This window comes from Anopheles arabiensis, chromosome 2, assembly GCF_016920715.1.
Source record: "Anopheles arabiensis isolate DONGOLA chromosome 2, AaraD3, whole genome shotgun sequence".
NCBI lineage: Eukaryota > Metazoa > Arthropoda > Insecta > Diptera > Culicidae > Anopheles > Anopheles arabiensis.
The window spans coordinates 32202815-32223815 of record NC_053517.1 but is presented as its reverse complement, the minus strand read 5'-3'; the positions used below and the strand labels follow the sequence as shown (position 1 = coordinate 32223815).

The following is a 21001-nucleotide window of genomic DNA, read 5'->3' as shown; positions in this document are numbered from 1 at the left end:
GAAGCGAAAAACAAAATCCTTTTCCACCCAAAAGCAACGCATACGCATGGCATAGAGCGTTTTCGGGGTGCTGTCGAGCAGCACAGCTAGCAAGTGTGTGTGTGTGTGTACATTTGCGAGGAAAACAAAACAATTTGATCAATGGGCTCAACGAAAGCAGCCTGAACGACGCAAAAACGGGGAAAGGGGATCAGAAGCATACGAAAAAAGAAGGAAAATAGTACAAAAAGAAGAACACTGCAATGAAAACATGCAAAGAGGGAAAGAAAAAAACACCATCAGGCAAAAGATAAAGTAAAAAAGAACAGAAAGAAAATCATGTACATAAAAACATTAGCCACGATAAATCATTAAATATTTATGAGCATTGCGCGTGCAGAGCAGAGCCAACAGCCGACGACAGAAGCGCAGAAACGCAGAACGGGCCCGAACGCGGGCCAAAGCCATCGCAGGCCCCATCGCAGGCTGTTGTAGTAATAATAATGTGTACGCAATATCGCTACTATTCCTGGTGAGCGCAAGGCGAAACAAAAACCCCCCCGTCCCGTCCGGTGGGCTCAAAACACTAACACGAAGAAAAAGGAAGAGCACAAAACACATAGCACACACAAAAAAGGAAGCTTCCCAACAAAATGAACGCAGCGCGTGTGAAAGTAGCGCAAAGAAGCGGCAAAATCAAACAGCAAATATAATGAAATAATATGTTGCGCGAGCGGTTGGACCGCGTTACTTGGCACTTTCCGGTTGCGCCTGCAACGATGTGCTAGGGCGTGTGTGTGTGTTTGGTGTAGAGCCTGGCGCACCAACAAACTGCACGCAAACGTGGGATTGGAGCGGCTTTCTCCACCCGTAGCCTTTGTGTGTTCGTTCCCCGTTTCAGGGCTTCTGTTTCTTTCTATGGGGTGGGGCTTTGCTACTTATGCTACGAATAACAAAACAAACAAAAAAGAACCATCCCATCGTTCAAAAAGCGTATCTAAATATGCCTTTTCTTTTACTGCGCTGAATAATTTCTCCGTGGGGGAGTATGCGTGAGCATTTGCAAGGTTCCGCTTGCATGCGCAAAGGACGGTGTTGGCGTTGGTGTTTTTTTATTTTTTTGTTTGCTGGTTCTGGTTTAGCTCATAAGAGCAAATGCTTGTTTCGAATAAAGTAAAATACGGCAAACCTGAGCCAATAACTCTTGTGCAATAATTGTAATGGTGAACATTGTGCAGTATTTTGCCATTTACATATTTTTAGTTTTTTTTTTTTTTAGCTGGCCGATAATGAAGCAGTAATGGTAAATGCGACGAGATGTTGGTCCCATCGCGAAACGTCCCCATTTTATCCCGCCTGGGAATTGGTGCGGCATGTATTTAAATTAATTAAAATGACCCTCCTGCTCCCGTTGGCAGGGAGTCACGTGGCGCAAGGGCAATAAAATCCTGCAGCAACGGCTAAATTGATTTCTATTACTCGATCAATTGTTTTTTTTTTTCATTTTATTTCTCTTTTCTTCACCTTTTGCGCTCTCTCTCTCTCCTATTAGCTATTAGCGGTGGGTGTCCTTGGCAACTGGGACCGGGGGCAATAAAAGTTTAATTTAATCGCTCTAAATGCGGCCCGACCCGTCCCGTGAGAGCATTCCTGTGGAGCAATCAATGATTGGGTGTGCTCGAGGACGCATCCTTGATCGAAGAAGGCGCGCCGGTTCGCCGAATGGTGGGTGCCGCTGCAAAATCAATTCCGCTGCCGCTGCACAATCAAAGCAAGCTTAAAAGAAGTGCGTCAAGTGCGTGAGTGCGAAGGTTAAAACAAAAAGAAGTACCTCCGCCGAGCGTTCCAATCAAGTTAAGAATGTGTTAATGCACGACCGTGGGTAAAGAGTGAACCGGTGCGGGGAGAGCGGAACGGACGGCCATCGCATGGAAAGTATGCATGGTTAATGTGCGCTGGAAATTTTAAACCCGTTCAATTATTCAACACAACGGGTCCGCGGACGGTAACGCCGGTACCATTCACGCGCAATGGTTCCGCATGGAGAAGCGGTACTCGGTTCACTTCCGTGTCGGTAATGTTGCCAAACTTTCCCATTTCTCGAAGTGGACCGAGGGACAAAATTAAAAGCGTGCGAAGGTTGGATCGTCCTAGGTCGCAGAAGGGCCATAAACACAACCGGTGAATTTTCGTGCGCAGTGGCATTACATTTGCTGGTGTAAAGTTATCGATTTGCTTTACTATACTCACGGAATAAAATTATAATAAAAAGTGCTCCTTTAATAGAATAGGCAACGTGCAAAACGGAGTTCAACTCTTGGATCTAGCGTTGTGCATCCTCCCGGTCGGTAGATATAACCCTTTTTCTGTTGCTTCCGCTACTTCAGCTTTCGTGTAATGCGTGTGTATGCCATTTTTGTCCTTCCTTCCTTTCCTTTTGTTTGCTGCTAATTATACGTGCGGTGAACAAGTCGGTCAACCCCACCAGCATACAGGCGCAGCTGCATCCCGAGGCCAGTTTCTGCTCCCTCCCACTTTCGTTCCAAAAAAACCCCTGGCCATTGACCGTTCCTACAAACAGACAGTAAGATCGGGCTTGTCCCCCTTTTGCCTGCACGACCCGAAGCAAAGAGAAGCGCTCCTTTCGTGCACAAATATTAAAGCACAGCACGCATTCACAGCTACACGACCGATCCAGCGCGTTGGAAAAACGGAAAACAGAACGGAAGCAAGCGCAACGCAAAGGAAATGTTCAAACCGGGCGGCCTGCTTCTGCTGTTTTGCTTTTCCGCCTCTTTGAGTAAAGCGAGGGGGGGCAAAAAAAAAAATACCAGCACAATACGAATGTGCGGTGGAATGTTACTCTCCTCCCAGCCCTTCCAGATCCACCACCAGCACCATCACCGGAAGGTCGCGTGCAATCATCCCCCTCCAGGGGCTAATGGAGAGCAAAGCGTGCGCGGAGCAGCAGAATACATCAAGCAAGCCATGAATGTGCGGCGCTGCTTCTTGCTTTGCCGGCAGGCGAGAGGAGGTTTCGGGAAAATAATTTCTTCGACCAGCCGGCCCCGAATGGCTGCTATATTGCATCATGCCCCACGCGCCCAGCCTCTACCAACCCCCCCCCCCCTTGTACTCGTTTTCGATCCGTTATCCGGGAGCCGGAACTCATTATTTTGCATCGCTGGAAGGTGGCGGCGATGGAGGGCTGGAGGTGGCTTAAGGAACATTGGGGCGCTTGCGAGGTGAGACCTAGGTTCATGATAATTTAAGCTCATTCCCTCCACCCCACGCACACACACACTCACAGACAGCGCCGCTTGTGCAATGATCTTCGCCCACTGCTGTCCCTTCTTTCGTTCGGGATTAGGCCCCCGGATCCTTCAAAGTGAAGTAGCACAGACACACACAAGCAAACGCCCCGAGAAGCTGGATGGATGTGACTGCCTCCCTACCTCTCCCCTCCCCCACCCCTCCGAACACCAGCACCACTTGCATGCGAAACGAAAACGGAATACTTAAAGGCAGAAAGCGATCCCCGGGTCGATGATGTTGGCTTCCACTGGGTTTTTTGTTTTGCAAGCAGGCCTTCCTCTCCCTCCCTCACTTGTGCTCCATTTCACTGCCCCTCCCCCCTCCCAGCCCCTGAAGATTATCATCATCAACGGCGTTGGTCGTGTGGTCCACACCATTTTCGAAGCGAATGAGCATCAGCCCGAAACGGAATCGTATCCCCGTCTTAACCTTCCTGTTTCGCGTTCGCCCACTCCTCCTCCACTCCAACCGACCGAGTCATCGCACACGGTAGTACCAGTCGTTGTACATGATTTTATCATATCACTCTCACTCAAAACGATGCACTGGTGGTGGTGGGGCAGACGACTGGCAAGCTTCAAACGGGTGAATGTTTTATTCATGGATTACTACTACAACTACTACCGTAGCGCGATGCAGGAACTTTTGCCGGCAGGAGGTCGAGGGCAGGAGGGCAGCAAAAAAAGACCGTGTGTGTGTGAGAGAGAGAGAGAGAAAGCAAGAGCGTAAGAGAAAAGTGCACCCAATCGACGAAGGCTGCGGGAAGCTCGGGGTTTCCCTCGGGCTGGACAGGAGAGGTTGTTTTTTGCTCTCGCTTTCTTCCTTCCGCTCGTGTTCGTTTCTCGTTATGCAAATCTGCACCCCAAAAGCGCGAACGTTCCCGGCGCGAACACGCAGGCATGCAAACGCCCACCCGACCGGCCAGAGCGCCACGACGTCCACCGACACCGCCACCAGCGCTTCCGGTCAGAGATGCCGAGCATTATTCGAGGTATTAAAATGTGAACAATGTGAAACACGCTTCGCTCGGTTTTTTTTTTCTTTTTGCTTCTGCACTTTTTGGCTGCTCCACCACACAAGCGCACCGAGAGGCAAAGGTTCCCATGTTTACTAAAAGTTTGCATGTGCTGCATGATGAGTGAGAAAGAGCGCGAGATGTTGGGAGGAAATGAATGAAGGACACGGCAATGCCTTTTTAAACTGTTATCCAAAATATATTCAATGTATTTGTACAGTGATTGAAAATTTACCGATAAAGTTTGGAGCGCGTAAAGCACAGTGGTTTCAATTTAGCCCACCTTCGAAGCTTGTTGTGGATGCTAGCAACAACCAAAAACGTAAAAAAAAACCTCCCTGATCCAAGCACTCACACACAAACGAGACGACCGAAATGAAGAGCGTACCGAAACACCGTTGTTGTCGTTGTTGCGAATTCTTCCATCCAGCGACACCTAGCGACGGCGGGAGCGGCTGGTACGTCGGCCACCGCTCTGCGATCGTTTGCGAGCGGTGCGGGACCGGGACCGAGAGCGGGCCCGGCTGCGGCTCCGGCGCCTCGACTGGCTGCGGGAGGGCTTGTGCGGCGCCGCGGTCGACCGGGAGCGGCTCCTGCGTCCACGGCGCGCAGGCGACGGGCTCGACGGCTGTTCGTGCTGCTGATGCTGCTCCTGGGCTGGCTTCATTGCCATGCGACGGCCGCGCGACTGCGAGCGGCCGCCCCGGGAGCGACCTCGCCGCATTGGTGCGCCGCCCGCATCGTGCGGTGCTTTCGCCGTCTGCCGGTAGGGTGCGCTTGCCGCCGCCGTCGTCATGCTGGCAAGCGCGTCGCTCGGAAACGAAAACATGCCCGACGCTGGATGCTGATCGGGCAGATGGGCCTGGCGGAATCGGGGTGGAGCGAAAATCGAGGGGGTCAATTATGGGGGAAACCCATTCGGGGCGGGCAGTGGCAATACTTACATCCAAGTCTTCAATTACCGGATCCATGCTCGTTTCGAAAGTGTGCAAAAAATGGTGCACCAAATGCTCGGACAGGGCAGAAGACTGACGGTGCTCCTCTTCGTTGCTCGCCAGGTTCCGGGAAGGAGTTGCACTATGAAGTGCACGAACGGAGACAAAGTAAAGCGATCCGTACCAGCTAACAGCTTCCTTCGTAATGAGCGTGTGCTTCGGCAAGGCCGCCAGTATTGTGTTGGCAATGTGTGCTGTGATTAAAAAAACCCAACTGAACCTACCAAACAGTGGGTGAGGCTTCGGCAAACGCACCCGACACGCTGTTGAAAGCGTTGCACACTATGATGCAATTTGAATTGGAACCAAGCTCAATTCGTTACATGGCGTGGTACCGCTGAAGACTTCCCAAAAATAAAAAAAAGACCTTTTCCCTTCGGATGTGCACATCATCGGTAAGCCTCTTCAACGAAGAATGTTCTCTTTATATTGTTTATTCGAATCTTGACTTTCTGGTATCGTTTCTCGTGTATTACATACCTAATTACAATCGTATTTTACAAAAACCACCATTCACTCAACCCTCTTCTCCTCGGGTTCATCCACTCTAGCACACGATGCATAAATGCTGCGCAAAACGCAAACGGGCTGCATTCGTGCCTTTATGTTAAACGATTTTTGTTTCTAAATGGTTGTGGGTGCACGGTCTTACCTTAGTGTGTTTTTTTTTTTAAATATCCTATCTGTCATCGGGCTCATCGGTCGATATCTATTAGTGTGTGTGTGTGTGTGTGTGTGTGTGTGTGTGTGTGTGTGTGTGTGTGTGTGTGTGTGTGTGTGTGTGTGTGTGTGTGTGTTTCCTTAAAAGTCTTATACTCCCATGTCTAGACGGTAGCTTACAGTGTACGAGTTCGTTCGTGCGCGATTAATGCAATGTCCCCAATCCCCCCCCCCCCCGCGATAATTATGTGTGTGTGTTTATGTGTAAAACGTCACTGGAAGTAACACTGAACATTGTCGCTGATGCGTGCTGAACGGGGTCATTACAGTGGTTTCTTATTTTTACAGATGATCAACAACCAATGCTGACGCAGGTTCACGAAAACACTCGCACACGCACCGCTACATAAACGAGGAACAGTGAAGCTAAACATTCATCCCTTGCAAGTGTTTGCGTAATGATTGGAACGTATAATTCTGTTTTTTATTAATTATTATATTATTATCCTAATCCTAGCAATCAATCAATTATCAACGCGCTTATTGAATGCGGTTCAGTGCTGAGCGGAGGTTGTCCACTTAGTTTCCTCTTCTCTGTGTGCTGTCCCATCCGTTGTGCCGGGCGGTTTTGTGGATGAATGGTAATTGAACTGCTACCCTAAAGCGTTACAATGTACAGTTGGTTTTTTGTGTGTTTGTTTTTGTTCGTTACAACATTTTACACCCAGCTTTACAATGTTGCAAAACCCATATAGAGCCGTGCAGTGCTTGCAGCGCTTTTTTCCACTCTCTCTCTCTCTCTCTCTCAACTTTCAAAAGCGCTGTTCCCTTCTGCGTACAACCACGAGTTGCGCGGTTCGATTCTGATTGCATGTGATTTTGCACGTGTTTTGTTACGGCACTTTCAAACATTGTCAAAGGACGACAGCAGATGGAAGTTAGGGCGGAAGTTAGATCGTTGGATGCATTTTAAACACAGCATGGAAGCATAACAACAGTTTGCTGTGTGTGTTTGCTGGAAGGCAAAACAAAGTGTAACTAAAACGGGAACTTTTTATCAGCGTTTACGGCAGCCACTTTACAAGGTGCTCAATTGGACGTGTGATGCTATTTGATACCTTCATCAGATATGTTGGGTGTTTAATGCTATTGCTACATTGGTTCGGTTTTGCGCATTGATGTTTGTAAATGCGCGTTAATTGTTGTTTTTTTAAGGTGTTTTTGCAGCTCACTTTCCGCAGTGTGGTTTGCTGAAACGAATAGTTTTTAAGCATCATTCGAACATAAAAACATGAAACTCTTTGTCGCAACTCTCAATAAAGCAGTAACTAATATGGGGAACCATTCCATTGGCACTTGTTAACCGTTCAAGTGTATGTGTGTGTTTGTTAAGCTTAAACTGCTTCCTATCTGCCCCCCCCCATCCCTCCCCCCTCGCAGAACGACGTGCGAAACAAGTTTAATTGAGCTCACCAAAACTCGATTCCAATTCGATTCGATCGAGCGCGTTGGAAAATGGGCAAAGTTAATACAAAGTTTACCAAAACGGGGAAAAACGTTTGCAAAAGGTTGTTTTGATTGGCGAGGTTGTGTTATGCTTGTTTGCGCGGTGAAACGTTTGTTGAGAAGTAGTTTTCCCATTCCCAGCAAACCGGTTTGGCGTATTTGCAAACGTACGCGATGTATCAACACACTTAAGAAAAGAGTTTAACACGCACACACGCACACACCAATGTACACACCAATCGCTACCGAAACAAAACTCAATTAGAGTAAGTAATCATGGGAGGTTTTTCTGGGAAATCGATTATCTCGTCGGTTGATTGAATAGAGTCCAAAGGAACGCTCGCTCTCGCTAAGCGCCTAACGCTGATTGATTGACGCGCCGATATCAGTGTGCCATCTGCACACCCCTTCCCCTCCCCCCCCCACCCCAAAAGCACTGAATTATGTTAATCCCTTAGCCCGTGACATGTTTAGCGCGGTGGCGAGCGAGCTTTAGAGCACACAACATTAACATGTGCCAGTTGGAAGAACGAAGACGATCCATTTTGATCGATTCGGTCCACTTTACCGGGTGGAGGGGGGTGGGAGGAATGAGAAGAAGAGGGAAGGGAACAGGGGCTGCTTTTAGTTGGCCACAATGCCACACTATCTGGCATCACCGTCACCGTCTCAAACCAAATCACCGCAATCGGTATGCAATCAGACCCGCATTTCGCTCATCGCGGCATGGGGCAGCTGCGGGGGGCAGCCGCTGTTCTTGAGATTTTGGGATTTTAATTGTGTTAAACTATCTTGATGTTGTTGTTGTTGCTGTTGTTGTTGTTGCTGCTGCTGATGCTGCTGCTGCTGAAGCTGCTGCCCGTGCTGACCGTGGTGGGAGTGATGGTGGGAGTGTGCCGTATGCAGCGGGGGACGGTTTTCCGGCGAGCCGCTCGAGCAGGTCTGGGCCGCCCGCATGTGGATGCCGATGGCGGTCCCGTTTGGTGGTAATTTAATTTGTTGCACATCTAGAAAAGCAATCGAACATAATGACACAACGGGAGGGGGAAGAGAAGAACAGTGCGAGGGAAGGGAGCAATGGAGAAAGAACAGTTTTAGTAGTCACGTGGCTTTGGGGGGGGGGGGGAGTGCCGAATCGGAATCCGGGTTCCGGGTCAGGTCTCGGTCAGGTCCGGGTGTTTGGTGCTAGGTGTGCTGTGTGTGTGTGTGTGTGCTGACTGATAAAGGGGGAAAAACACAGCAAGCCGTACTTTGGTACTGTTGGATTCGAATGGGATTAGTTTCGTGTTAGCGATGGTGACCGCTTTTACCAGTTGTTTACGCAGCGAATTAAGCCCGCTCCTATCACCCGCGTTAGGGCGGAAAGAAAGGCGTCCAATCAAAAAAGGGGGAGGGAGGGGGAAGGGGGAAGGGGGAACTCGGAAGCACCCATGATAGGAAAATTTTGTAACCCGTGTTACCGCCGTGTTTACAACAAACAAGCTCTACAACTAATCCGGACGGATGTAAATTGGGTTAACAGTAAAAATTAACACACCTCCCCGGGCAGGCATCGAACCGTGCGAGTGTGTGCATGTGTGTGTGTGTTTGGGAAAACTTAATAATCTTTAATTGGTAATTATCAAATTCGATTACTCTATTGGCCGGAACGTTTTCCCGGGCATGGTTTGTCGGCTAACGTTTGTCGGCCACTCGTACCATGTGTGTGTGTGTGTGTGCCATGCACTACCAAAATGACCGGTCGAATTGTAGCAGGCCACACGAGGGGGCCGTGGGAATCGGTTGCACCTGGTCCATCAGCCGACGACTAATTGGGCAGCGCGAGCGCTTATCAATAAATCAATCAAAATAATGAAGTATTTTGAGGTTCGGAGCCCACACACACACACACACACACACACACACACACACACACATAATCCATCTTTCCGTGTGTGTGTGTGTGTTTGTGTTTGGTCGGACGGAAAATCATATCGAATTAAACTGAATCAATTAATTGATCTCGCTTCGCGGTTTGCACGGCCGGTGGGGAATGATGAAGCTGTGGCCGTGGGTGGTGATAGTGTTTGCGCGAGGAGTGTTACAAAATTTGCGATAAAGTAATTAATTAGTCTATCAGTGTGGGTATTTAGTTGTTTGGCTTTTTATGTTTTATTTATTTACTCTGTGCTGTTCCTATCTTCACTTCGTGGATGGATGCGTTTTGGATGGCAGTGTGTGTGTTCGATCGTGTAAGTAATAACTGATTCGAAGGTAGTTAGTTGGCGCGATTGATTTTTCAATGTTAGCGATTGTTTGTTTGTTTGCGATGCAACGATGCATTTAATGTAATCGTTAATTGATTTTACTTCGTTATAGGACTGCTCAAATTACATTTCATCGCATGTTTGTCATCTTGTTATAACCATTTTTCACTATTGTTTACAGTAAAGGTTTACGTTACTATGATGCTCTGTTAATGGAACGTAACGATCGAGGAAGCAGTTAATTAAAACCATTCATTTGATTAATGCACTTTGGAAAAGCATCGTCAACAATGACAGGTTTCAATAATGTAATTATTTATCCATCCGATTTATTGGTACAAATGCACTTTTTTGGTCCTTATCCTTACGTCGTATTTCTTACAGTGTGAAATAATTTTGAATCATTTCCATTTGATGCATTTGATTGCAAACATACTACACATGAACAGAAAGGGTGCAGACAAGTTCTTATGATATGATATAGACACTTCTTCTTCTTCTTGTTCTTCTTCTTCTTTGGCACAACAAACGTTGACGGCCAAGGTCTGCTTGTACCACTAATAAGTGTGGATTTCAGTGACTTATTGATTTTGAAGATTGATATTGATATTGAAGATACTGCATACCAAAATAGTCAGTCCTACGTATGGGAGTACGATCCAATCGGGGCTTGAACTCATGATGGGCATGTTGTTAAGTCGTACGAGTTAACGACTGTACCACGATACCGGTCCAAATATATAAGCTGTATAATAATTTCCAATAACATGTGTTACCCGAATCACTCGGTTGACTATCTACTATATGATGATAGGTGTTACCGCGCAGCCACACGAGGGGCAATATACAGCGAAATGAACTATTTGACAGATGAAATATCTGTCAGATAACGCATCACAGCAGCCAGCTAGTGTGTAATGTAAACAAATAATAATGTGTACAAAATCGCAACGCATAACTTCAATATCAAATCAATTTCGTTAATTTTCCGTCAACAATTCATCATTTGTTCCAATAATAGGCAATGTTCTGCTTAAGAAGATATTCTTTTTAAGTGAATTTCGAAAGCGATTGTTGTATCTCCCCCAACCCTTTAACTGTACCTTGTCAGATATTTCGCCCTTTCAAAGCAGTTACACACGCGATTATAAATTTCCTCCTTCACCAGTTTGCTTCATCTAATCCAAGTAACCATTGGATTATCCTTCCAAATTATTCCACGTCACAGTAAGAATTGTATGTAAACCCTAACAAAATTAAAATTCAAAATAAAAGTAGACCATGTTTTCATTAAAAAGATATTCAATCGCAAAAGTTCTTAAAGTTAGCACCATTAATTCCAACATGCTAAATAGGACAGAGCCTCTGGATTTCCTAGCAAAACACTCCCTTCCGACTGCATAGACTTTCCAACCTTTGAATCAGAAGCAGCTAGCGGGAAGGACTGGTTAGTGGGCAAAGTGTCAAAGACTCTGTCCAAAAGTCCGCTGCTTGTTTCTACCCTTGCTACGAACCTTGCTGAGGGCCAACCCTTCGCGTGGCCTGCCGGAGAAGCTCGGCTCGTAACAGTAGGTATGATTTGAGAAACAGCAATGTTTTAGCAAGTCATACAAATGTGTGCTAACATGATCAGTTGCAGATGGTCTGGTCATAAACAAAGGGGATTCACTGTTTGGTGTTTTTAGCTCAATCAGCCACTAAGTTATTATACAACTCATACTCAGTGCATCTGCTACGGCGCACCCATTGAAATCCCATTAGCAGTAATCCAACCAACCGGCCTCTTTGGTGGGAAGTCATATACATTTGCCGAACACAAACGCAATAGCGACTTTGGAATGTTTTATTTATTTTAAAGGCAAAGCCGATTTGAAAACAAAAAATAATCCCGAACGCTTGTGATGAAGCATTCCCTTGTGATGAAGCAGCACTCGTTTCGGGAAAACAGCTGTGAAAATGAGAGGCATTTTAGGGTATAATGTTTCATGTGTAATGTATGTACCACTGCCGAAACAAATGCATGTTTTGTGAACTTTTCTTTCCAAAGCGCTCTAAGTAGTGGAATGGAGAGTTTGTCACCCACGTAAATCCACGCAGATCATCGCATGCACTTAAAGCTAACAAGTTTGCAGCCTCTCCATTTGCTCCTTTCATGTGTGTGTGTATGTGTGTGTGTATGTCTTATTCACGCGAAACCCATCGGAAGCGTACGAATTGCCTCGAGTGTCTCGATTTTATCGCTCGAGAAGTATTTAAAACAAAACCAAACCTCTCTCTGTCTCCCTCTCTTTCCCTCTCTTCCTTCCCTACCATTGCGCTTCTAGAGCTATTACGCGTTATTGTACGTGTGTGTGTGTGTGAGTGGCTGGGTGGTAAGGAGAATCATAATTCGCACAACAACAACAACAGCAAAGAAGAAAAAAAGGTGGAAGAGGAGCGCAGGGTGACATTTGTCGGGATATCACACACACACACACACCCACATTGAACCATTCCGTTGCGCCACACACCCAATGGAACCACCAGAAAGCCCTCGAGACTTTTGCGCGAGCTTAATCCCCAAAGCTCAGTCAAAAGGGTGTAGAGAAAGAAGGTGATAGGTGAGCAGGAGGGGAGGGGTGTTGTATTTCCCATGGCTTACCAGCGTTCGCGTATGACTTGTTTGTATGTGTGTGTGTATGTTTGTGGTTGTTGTGTTTTGTATGTGTGTGTGTGTGTGTGTGGATGTTTTTTCGAATCTCCTTCCATCGTTTAGTCGAAGCGCTTTGCTTTGGGGAAAAGGAAATTATGTGTGCTTAAAATTGCTACGAGCTAGCCGCCAAGTGCTGGTACTGCCAACGCTAACCTCAACTCCCCCCCACCCCCGGCCTTCACCCCCTCTCCCCCCCACACACACATACACACTCAGGGCACGCCGATGTCGAGCAAGTGTTTTATTTTTGTTTTTCCAACTCCGCCCTGAGGGTGAAAGGGGGCAGAGAGAAAAAGAGAAATTCGGAATGCGAAGGTGGTGGGTGGGTGGGCTGGTTGGTTGGGTTGGCAAAACCCACTTCTAAAAATTGCTGTCATGTCGCGTGGCAGCACCAGCAGCAGCAGCAGTACGCCTGCCGTGTGGTGCAAAACGGGGCCACTCTTTCGCTAATGCTCTTCAACCGGCAATCGGCCCCGGGGAACGGGGCAAAGGAATGAAGGGGTCAAGGAGTAGAGGGTACCATGGAAAGAGGGGGGGGGGACGGGAGGGAGGAGTGGAGCGTGGAAAACGTAGAGGATGTATTTAATTTGCCTTTTGCGCGAGCTTCCCCGTGCGCTTCCGGTAACGGTGCGGCGCAACCATTCGCTAATCACTTTATCTTTCGCGGTCGCCGGAAAAGCGGCCGGAAGCGGAAGCGGCATCGTTTAAGGATTTCCTGCCATTGCTTCCCTTCCCCTTTGCCCTCACGTTCGTGCCCATGTTGCTTCTTCTGCTTGCAAGAGGGCGAATGCGCGTGTATGTGTGGCCCTGCGACGGTGTGCAACTGTGAAGCTTTAATTATACGGAAATAGTTATTTGATAAAGCCTTCGGGTGGTGGTGGTGGTGGTAGGGTGGCTCTGTGAAACGGGTCAATGTGTGCGTGTGTGTGTTTTCTGGCGTTCTCGCGTGACGACAGTGACACCATCTTGCTTACGTCCTCTCTCCCCCGCGAAAGACCCCGAAATGTGTATTATTGCGAATAATTGATTGAAAATAATCGTCTTAACAAATGGCGTTCCATCATCATTTCCACCGTTTTGTGTGTGCGTGCGCGCGCCCGCTCGGAAAGCGGAAACTCCGGGTGCGGGGAAGAGAACATGGGGAGGAGTGTTTCTTTTTGTAGTTTTGCCACCCCTTTTTGATGGTTGGATGCGTTTGAAAAGTGGAGCACACCGCGTGTATGCGTGTTGTAAGCGAGGTTTAATTTGATTCCCATCCCCCCTGGTCGGGTTCACGGGTGGATTGTTTAACGCGCGCTAAAAGCGTTCAGCGATTCAGTAACAACCTGGGCGGTGCCACGGAATGCCTTTTGGTGCCCGCCCGGCAGGGGGTGTTTGGTTGGCTTGAAAAGATGTGTATGTAAAAGGGGAAGAGGTCCTGCTGCGCTTCTCGCCAACCCGTCCGCGTCCGGTGTGCTGATCGGTCGCTGTTTGACGATGGAGTATTGTTGTAAATAAATAGTTGCAAAACTAGGGGAGGGAGGAGAGAGATGAGGTGAAACTGAATGAATGCCTGTTAAGTGGTTTTGTTCTGGTTCCCCCTCCGGGTGGCCATCGTTGCACCCGTTGTACACGTTGGCATTACCGAGGCGAAACCGACCCTCCGTCGTGGGACTTATTGACCGGCAGCGGATGAACATCATGATGGACGTATGTTTATTGCAATACAATGCGATGAATGGGTAAACGATGAACAGCGGGTGTGTGGCGAGCGTTAATGCGCGGTGGCTTTTCCTGCGGATGCCCGCCATCAATCAAGATTAAAGGCGACACTGCTTTTGGCGGGAGTTTAAAATGGGTTGACAGCCATTGTCGCCGTCTGGTTGGGTTGGGGGCGCATGCTGACCAACGGCAACAATACAAAAAACAAGAAAGGTGATCCAGAATTGATTACCGAAATGATAATAATAAAAAATGGACGATGGTGGTCTTTATTCCCGAAACGTTGGGGGTTTCAATATTCAATATTCTACCTTAAAAGTAACACTCCACGAGAAATCTTGAATGAGATTTGATTCATTGTAATCGTTTTTTCGGTAGCCAGTCTCGTAGTACAGTCGTTAATTTGTACGACTTAACAACATGCCCGTGATGGGTTCAAGCCCCAAATAGACCGTGTCGCCATACGTAGGACTGACTATCCTGCTATGGCGAATAATCCATAAGTCACTGAAAGCCAACCCCGACAAGTGGTACAAGCAGGTCTTGACTGACAACGGTTGTTAAGCCAAAAGAAGAAGAAGAATAAGAACCGTTTTTTCTACCAAAAAAAACCTATTATTTCTATGCTCTTGATCCGTGACCAAGGTTTATTCATAGAGCTTTTGCGCTACGAGTCAATGGCATTTCGTTAGCTATCCTAATGCAGGGATGTTTTCCCTTTAGATGTAACACAGTACGAGTTCACTAGTGTCGATGCTTCTTTCTGTCAAATCTAAATCGTAGTTTGGCAGGCAATGCAATTTATGAGGGCCCATCTAACGAAGAACCAATGAAAATTAAACGATCTTTGCGTAATCTGGGTTTACTATAGTATCGCGTACTGTTTAGTGCCAGTGCACACGGAGCAAGGACGGGAGAAATTTTAAATAGTTAGTTAAGAAAAATATGTTACATTATAACTTTATTATTTGAACTTCACAAGTTATTGCTGGTCACAGATGAAAAATCTTTCCAAACTTGTTTTTTTACTATTTTTTGTCCTATTTTCGCAAAATTTTACCTATTTATGATATTTGCATAAATATTTTTATGAAAAATAAAGGAGAACAATTCTCTGCTTTTCTAGAACAACTTTTCATTGCACACTGCATAAATTTGAACTAACAGTAACATTTTTCAACTTTGGTGATGAATTAAAAAATATACATACTTTTGTATATCTTCCATTTGTTTTCTCTAAACCTTTTTTTACTTGTGTCCAAAAAGCAGTAAAAAAAATCTGAATTTAACCTCAAATGCGACAAAAATGCATTCAAACATGTTTGGAGTGCGCGCCTCTGCAGGGTGCGCCATGTATAAATCGTTCACGTGCACTACCGCACAAACAGAACGCCCAGTACTGGACAACTTGGGGTGCGTTCGGATTTTTAGTACCTTTTGAAAAAAGCGCAGTAATTTGTATGCACGTGGTATTTTGTAACAATATATTCAGAAACCGTAACACAGTTCTTGTATTTACGCGTTTTTTTAACGAAGATACATCACCAAATGAACTGACCGGCTTAGAAGCGGCGCTAAGCGGATTTGAAAACGTTTCGTTAAACTTAGTTCAATCAATTGCCATTTTTCGATAAAATCAATTACTTCAAATATTTTGCCTTGTAAATAAAGTGACTATTTTAAACAAGATTCGATGTACAGTGAAATCTCTCTAAGGTGAATCTTCAAGGGACCGTTAGCTTAGAGAGATATTCATGTTGAGGGAAACTAGTAAAGGTGTTGCTATGAGGTATCCAAGAAACCATAAGAAAGACATGGCACCCTTTGACCAATGTTATTATGAAACATCATCTAAAAAATCATCTTAGAGAATTCCGGCTGCCAAATCGCATATGCAGGTAGAAGGATATTCGTCTTAGGGCGATGTTCATCTTGGAGAAACATAAAATGTATGGAATACGAAGGGACCGTCAAAATATTCATCTTAAAGAAACAATTCATCTTCAAGAGGCTACATCTTAGGGAGATTTCACTGTATTATATATCGTAATTAGTACTAAAATTGACTTATGACAGCGGTTTGTTCGAGACCGGCCCCATAGTGCACTGTTTGTTAACTATCGGACATTCAACTAAAAAGCATGTCCACTGCCAAGCTCTGAACAAACAGAATTCGGTTTGTATTGAAGAAATTTAAAAAAAAATCAAGAACCTAAAAAGGAGAAATTAAACCGAAGGAAGCGTTCAGTTTGTAGTTCATGTCTGAACAGTTATACCATAAACATAGATTGCATTCATTTTCTAATGTTTTTCTTATCTGTCTTATCTGTTCATCTGATGATGAAAAGTTTATTGGCAATAGTTTTGGGACAAAAATGCCTTATAAATATGACAAAAAGACCTTTTAAAGATACCTGACGAGACAAAAAAAGTTGACTTGGAGGATCCTTTAAAATACCTTTATGGCCCGAGCTTTGCCTAAAGTTTTTAAGCTTACTATTTTGCATGATGATGAATAAGGTGGAGCATTTTATCCTTCGACTTAAAGCTGACACTATAATTAAGGGGTAGGTTGGTAAACGCCGCAAAACGGATAACAAAACAAATCCGAAGCCAAAGCACAAAACCACCATCCAACCAAAGCTCGCCGCATCACTTTCGGAGCAACTAAGTATCCCGCCAAACTGGTTTTGATTGAAACGTGTATGTGTGTATGTGTTTTCTCTTCGTCTTTATTTACTGATATAGTTTTTCACCCTCACCCGGCCTTAGGTACAGGTTTATGCTTTCCCCTCCCACGTATGGCTTCTGATTCATCATGTAACACGCTCCCCCGGATGTTCCCACCCCTATCTTCTATTTCGGCCCTACGTCTGCGCGCTTACTCCTCATACTACGTTTCTTACACACTAACACAAACAATATGCTTCGCTAAAACTATCCCTCCACACAACACAACGTTATGAAAAAACGCAAAACGTAACAGTGAACGAGAAGAATGGTGTGGCGTTGCACAACATAACGAACCTCAAATAACAATCGAAATACACGTGTTCAGCTCTCTCTCCCCCACTGCTTCTGTTCTCAGCTCTAATGGTGTGGGAAGTAATCCCGTGAGTGGACGACCGTAGCGCCATCCTAACAATCCTTAGCAATCAATCAGATAACGGATAATGAGGAAGACCGAACACGGACACGGCCGGACGCGGACCAGCACAGTCGGACAAAAGGATGAGCCGGTTTAGTATGGCGGGTCGCAGTGCCGTATTCCGGTCACTGTTTCCGGGAAAGACAGAGAAAGAGAGAGAGAGAGAGAGAAGGTGAGTGAGCGAGAATGACGCTTGATCGTGGGCTGCCACTGCCTCCCGGCGGCAGAATCATAATCGGCCCTAATGTCTTCTTCTGCCGGCTGTTTTGCTTTTGTTGAAGGGAAAGCGTCGGGCCCCCCTTAATTGGAAGGCAGGGGGTCCTTCTCCAGGCTTTCCGTGTCTTTCTCGTGAAAGAAATGAATGATGAGGATGAGATAGTGGGACAAACAACGGGGGTTGATTGGTTAGGGGTTGAAGAAACGGAACGACTGGAACCTGCCTGCCCTGTCTAACGGTGCAGAACATTGAGGTGGGCCTGAGTACTGCATACATAACGGAACGCAACTCAACGCGGGCAAGAACTGGGTTTGTGGTATGATGGTGAGTTTGGGCCAATGGGTTTTGTGTAAAGGTGAGATGGTGGTGCTCGTCATGGTGTTAGTAGTAGTGGTGGTGCTCGTAGTAGTAGCAGTAGTACTAGTAGTAGTAGTATTAGTAGTGGTGGTCCGTTTTCAGATCGGTGTGGTCATGAAATCTAGTCTCGGTTTACCTGCATTGGGTCCGGCGGAGGACGCACTCAGTCCAGTTCCGCCAATGTTCCGCGGCAGCGTCATGCACTCGTTCCGGTTGTAGCTCATCGGGATGTGTACTTGCTGCTGCTGCTGCTGCTGCTGTTGCTGGGAGCTGGGCTTTGGCAGTGTCATCATGCCGCTGACAAACGTCCCCCCGCCCGTACCGGTACCGGTACCGATGAAGGTCGAGTTTTTGATCGGGATGGCGATGTGTTCACTGCGGGGCGGCAGCTTGGCCGTACCGTACGCGTTGTTGTTCGCTTGCAGCGGCATCTTCGTCACGTTCGGGGCCGGCACGTTACAGCTGGTCGCGTCACCACCACCACCACCACCACCACCAACACCATTACCACCAACACCAACCACATTACCACCACCGTTCCCGCGACCATCGAAACCGCCGTGGCCGACGCCACCGCCCGGCGAACCACTCTTCATCACGCTGATCTGCATCGCGTTCGTGCAGATGTGCGGCGACTTGACGTCGCCGGCCAGGATCAGCGCACCGGTATCGTGGTTCTCCACGTCCACGATCACGTTCGCCGACTGCGAGTGCCCGAGATGGTAGTGGGCGTGCTTGATCGGATCGAACGGGCCCTGCTGGTGCAGGCCGCCGCCCCGCTGCTGGTACTGCTTCTGCAGGCTCTTCACCTCGAGCCGCGTCTTGTCGCGCTGGTAGTAGACGCCGGCAAAGATGAGCACGTTCAGGATGAGCAGGCTGCACCCGATGGCGATGGTGACGCTCAGGGCGGTTGAGTAGGCGGCGTACCCGGCCGCCTCCAGCCCGGCCAGCGTGTCGGTCGTGGCGTTCAGGATGGTCGCCGTCGGCACGAGCGCACTGTAGTTGCCCACTGGCATGCAGGTCGTTAGCAGGACCGGTTCCGCCGTCGTCATGACGACTGCAAAAAAAAAAAAACAGGAAGTGAAGAGTTGTGACGAAATAAGGTAGATAGAAGGCGCAATGGGGAAGAGATAGTATTTTAAAGCATTGAATCATAATACATTTATTTTTATTTAAAATTTTACTCTGTTTAAATGTACAATCTTTATGCGAACCTGTAGACTGATTTGTTTAGTATACTAATATACCAAACACATTGAATTATGTCAAGTGTTCATTCGATAGTTCAAGTTCTCGAGCAAATCAGCCCAAATGTATGCAAATTGTGCGACCCAACAATCGGACAGTGGTTGTCAAATTTTGTCAAACAAATCCCAAGCTTATACTTAGGCTATAAAATGGGTTTTTAAAAATAAAAATATGAATTATAGAGTTTCTCAAGGTTTTTGGTTGATTCCCAGCTACATAAACCTTTGAACGATACACATGATTGTCAATCAAATGTATCTCTTAAACAGGGTTTTTCAGGAGTTCTCATAGCTGTGGGACATTTTATTGACTCCTTACGTGAAATGAACTTAATGTAATGGGAATTGAACTCTATAGCACCCTTGTTGGACAAATCTAACTAGAATTTCCAATAGGAGCTGTCCAAACAGGGTACTGTAGAGTCCAATTTCCACCATATCAAGTCCAATTCCGATAAGAAAGAGTTAAGGAAGTGTCTCACAACTATCAGAAAATACCCCTGGAAAATCCTGTAATATGAATTATTACTATTTCGCATTGTTACAACAATCTTTTGCGTGAAACTGCTGAGCAATAAAAAAGACTGAGAGAGATTTATTTGATGGGAAATTATAATAATCCAATTTGGAACACACAAATAGCTTTTCGTATTAATATTTGTATATAATAATATAATATGTAGCTCAAAATATTTCAACATACTTTTAAAGGGATTTTAAATGTTTTTAAACGCATGCAACTACATTTTCCTTATCGCCACAACACTGTCACTGCTCAAAATATTTCAAACGACTAAAGAACCGCCACAGACTCTGCTGACTACAGCTTCAGTATAAAATGCTGTATGGTAGGGCATGATTTTCGTTAAACAGTGGCAGAAAAAAACAATAAAAAATGTAATAACATAAGCCGCTTGTAAAACTCGGATGAAATAACATTCAACATGTTACACTCAAACAACCAAAAACTATTTCCAATAGCTAGCGGTGCAATGTACAATGCTTAATTGCTCTCCCATTGGTTAGTTTCTATTTCCTTTGTTAGTACGAATGCTACTGTAACAAAGCTAAACTTCTCCATGGCACCAGCAAATCTGTACCTAGAAATAACACTAAACATTGTTGAGCACTCTACTAGTGGGTCGAATTAATTGCGTTCGGCGTACTGTGCCGTGCTGTACTGGCTTATGGCTCATGCACAATTTCATTGCACCAGCCACCGGAATGTGGTTACCGGGGCCAGTTTCTGAGCTTCCCAGCAACAATGCGGTAACAGTCGAAAGCGTGCGAAAGCTCGTGCTAAAACACCTACCGTTGGCGTGCAGTGCGTGGCCCAGCTCGCCGCCCGTCAGCATACCTCGCCGCTTGAGATTGTCCTCCAGGTAGTTGAGCCGGCCGGCGAACGAGTCCGGCTTGACGAGCCCCTCGTACAGGTCCATGTCGTCGTGGTTTTTGAAGAGATTGTGCCTCGCTATCACGTCCTCCATGCCGGCTTTGTGTAGCTCCGGTATTAGCCGCAGCCAGATCGAGAGCTGATGCGCTCGGAAGTGGTTCTTCATCCGCGGTTTCATACCTGCAAGCGGTGCCAGGATCGGCAACAGAGATTATGGTTGAAGATTAAAACATATACACACACACACAGACGCAGGTCGGTAGATAAAGGGAATGCGAATAGAAATAGGTTCGGTGCGCATTACCAATTTCCAGATATTTCTGATGCACCGGATCGTACTCCTCCCAGTTGATGCTGCGGAAGCGATTCCGTTCGCGGGATGCGGCCAGAATTGAGTCCTGCCGGTGATGCTCGTTCGGGTTGCTGGGTGAGGTTTTGGTTTGAAAATGGAGTGGAAAAATAGATTTAATCATGTTAATTGAGCTAATTTCTGCCGGAAGTGAATGGGGGAGGAGCTTTCGGGTTGAAAT

At 46.4% G+C, this 21001-nt stretch overlaps 2 protein-coding genes across 9 annotated transcripts in view; both read right to left on the bottom strand.

Moving 5' to 3' along the window:
- Window positions 1–1511: 1511 nt before the first annotated feature.
- Window positions 1512–21001, bottom strand: part of LOC120893760 (neuroligin-3) — an 85361-nt gene continuing 65871 nt past the window's right edge. For 6 of the 8 annotated variants that reach the window (XM_040295841.1, XM_040295843.1, XM_040295844.1 and 3 more), the window contains 4 exons: window positions 20776–20894; window positions 20391–20651; window positions 17968–18888; window positions 6097–8477 (listed from right to left, as the gene is read on the bottom strand). In XM_040295841.1, the coding sequence (XP_040151775.1) occupies window positions 8170–8477; window positions 17968–18888; window positions 20391–20651; window positions 20776–20894 (1609 nt within the window). In that variant the 3' untranslated portion in view covers window positions 6097–8169. Of the gene's footprint in view, window positions 1525–6096; window positions 8478–16821; window positions 17386–17967; window positions 18889–20390; window positions 20652–20775; window positions 20895–21001 lie in introns of those variants that run through there. The other 2 variants (XR_005738151.1, XM_040295847.1) reach the window with 2 other exon arrangements.
- On the bottom strand, window positions 4540–5489 carry LOC120893761 (probable ATP-dependent RNA helicase DDX46). Its single transcript, XM_040295848.1, has 2 exons — window positions 5254–5489; window positions 4540–5171 (listed from the first exon to the last, which is right to left on the bottom strand). Exons 1-2 carry the CDS (start codon window positions 5278–5280, stop codon window positions 4746–4748), a joined length of 453 nt encoding a protein of 150 aa, XP_040151782.1. The 5' UTR covers window positions 5281–5489; the 3' UTR covers window positions 4540–4745.

Coding starts and splice junctions, on each gene's coding strand:
- LOC120893761 (XM_040295848.1), bottom strand. CDS start 5,280: ATGGATCCGGTAATTGAAGACTTGGAT. Junction 5,172..5,253: donor CGGTAATTGAAGACTTGGAT/GTAAGTATTGCC, acceptor CGATTCCGCCAG/GCCCATCTGCCCGATCAGCA.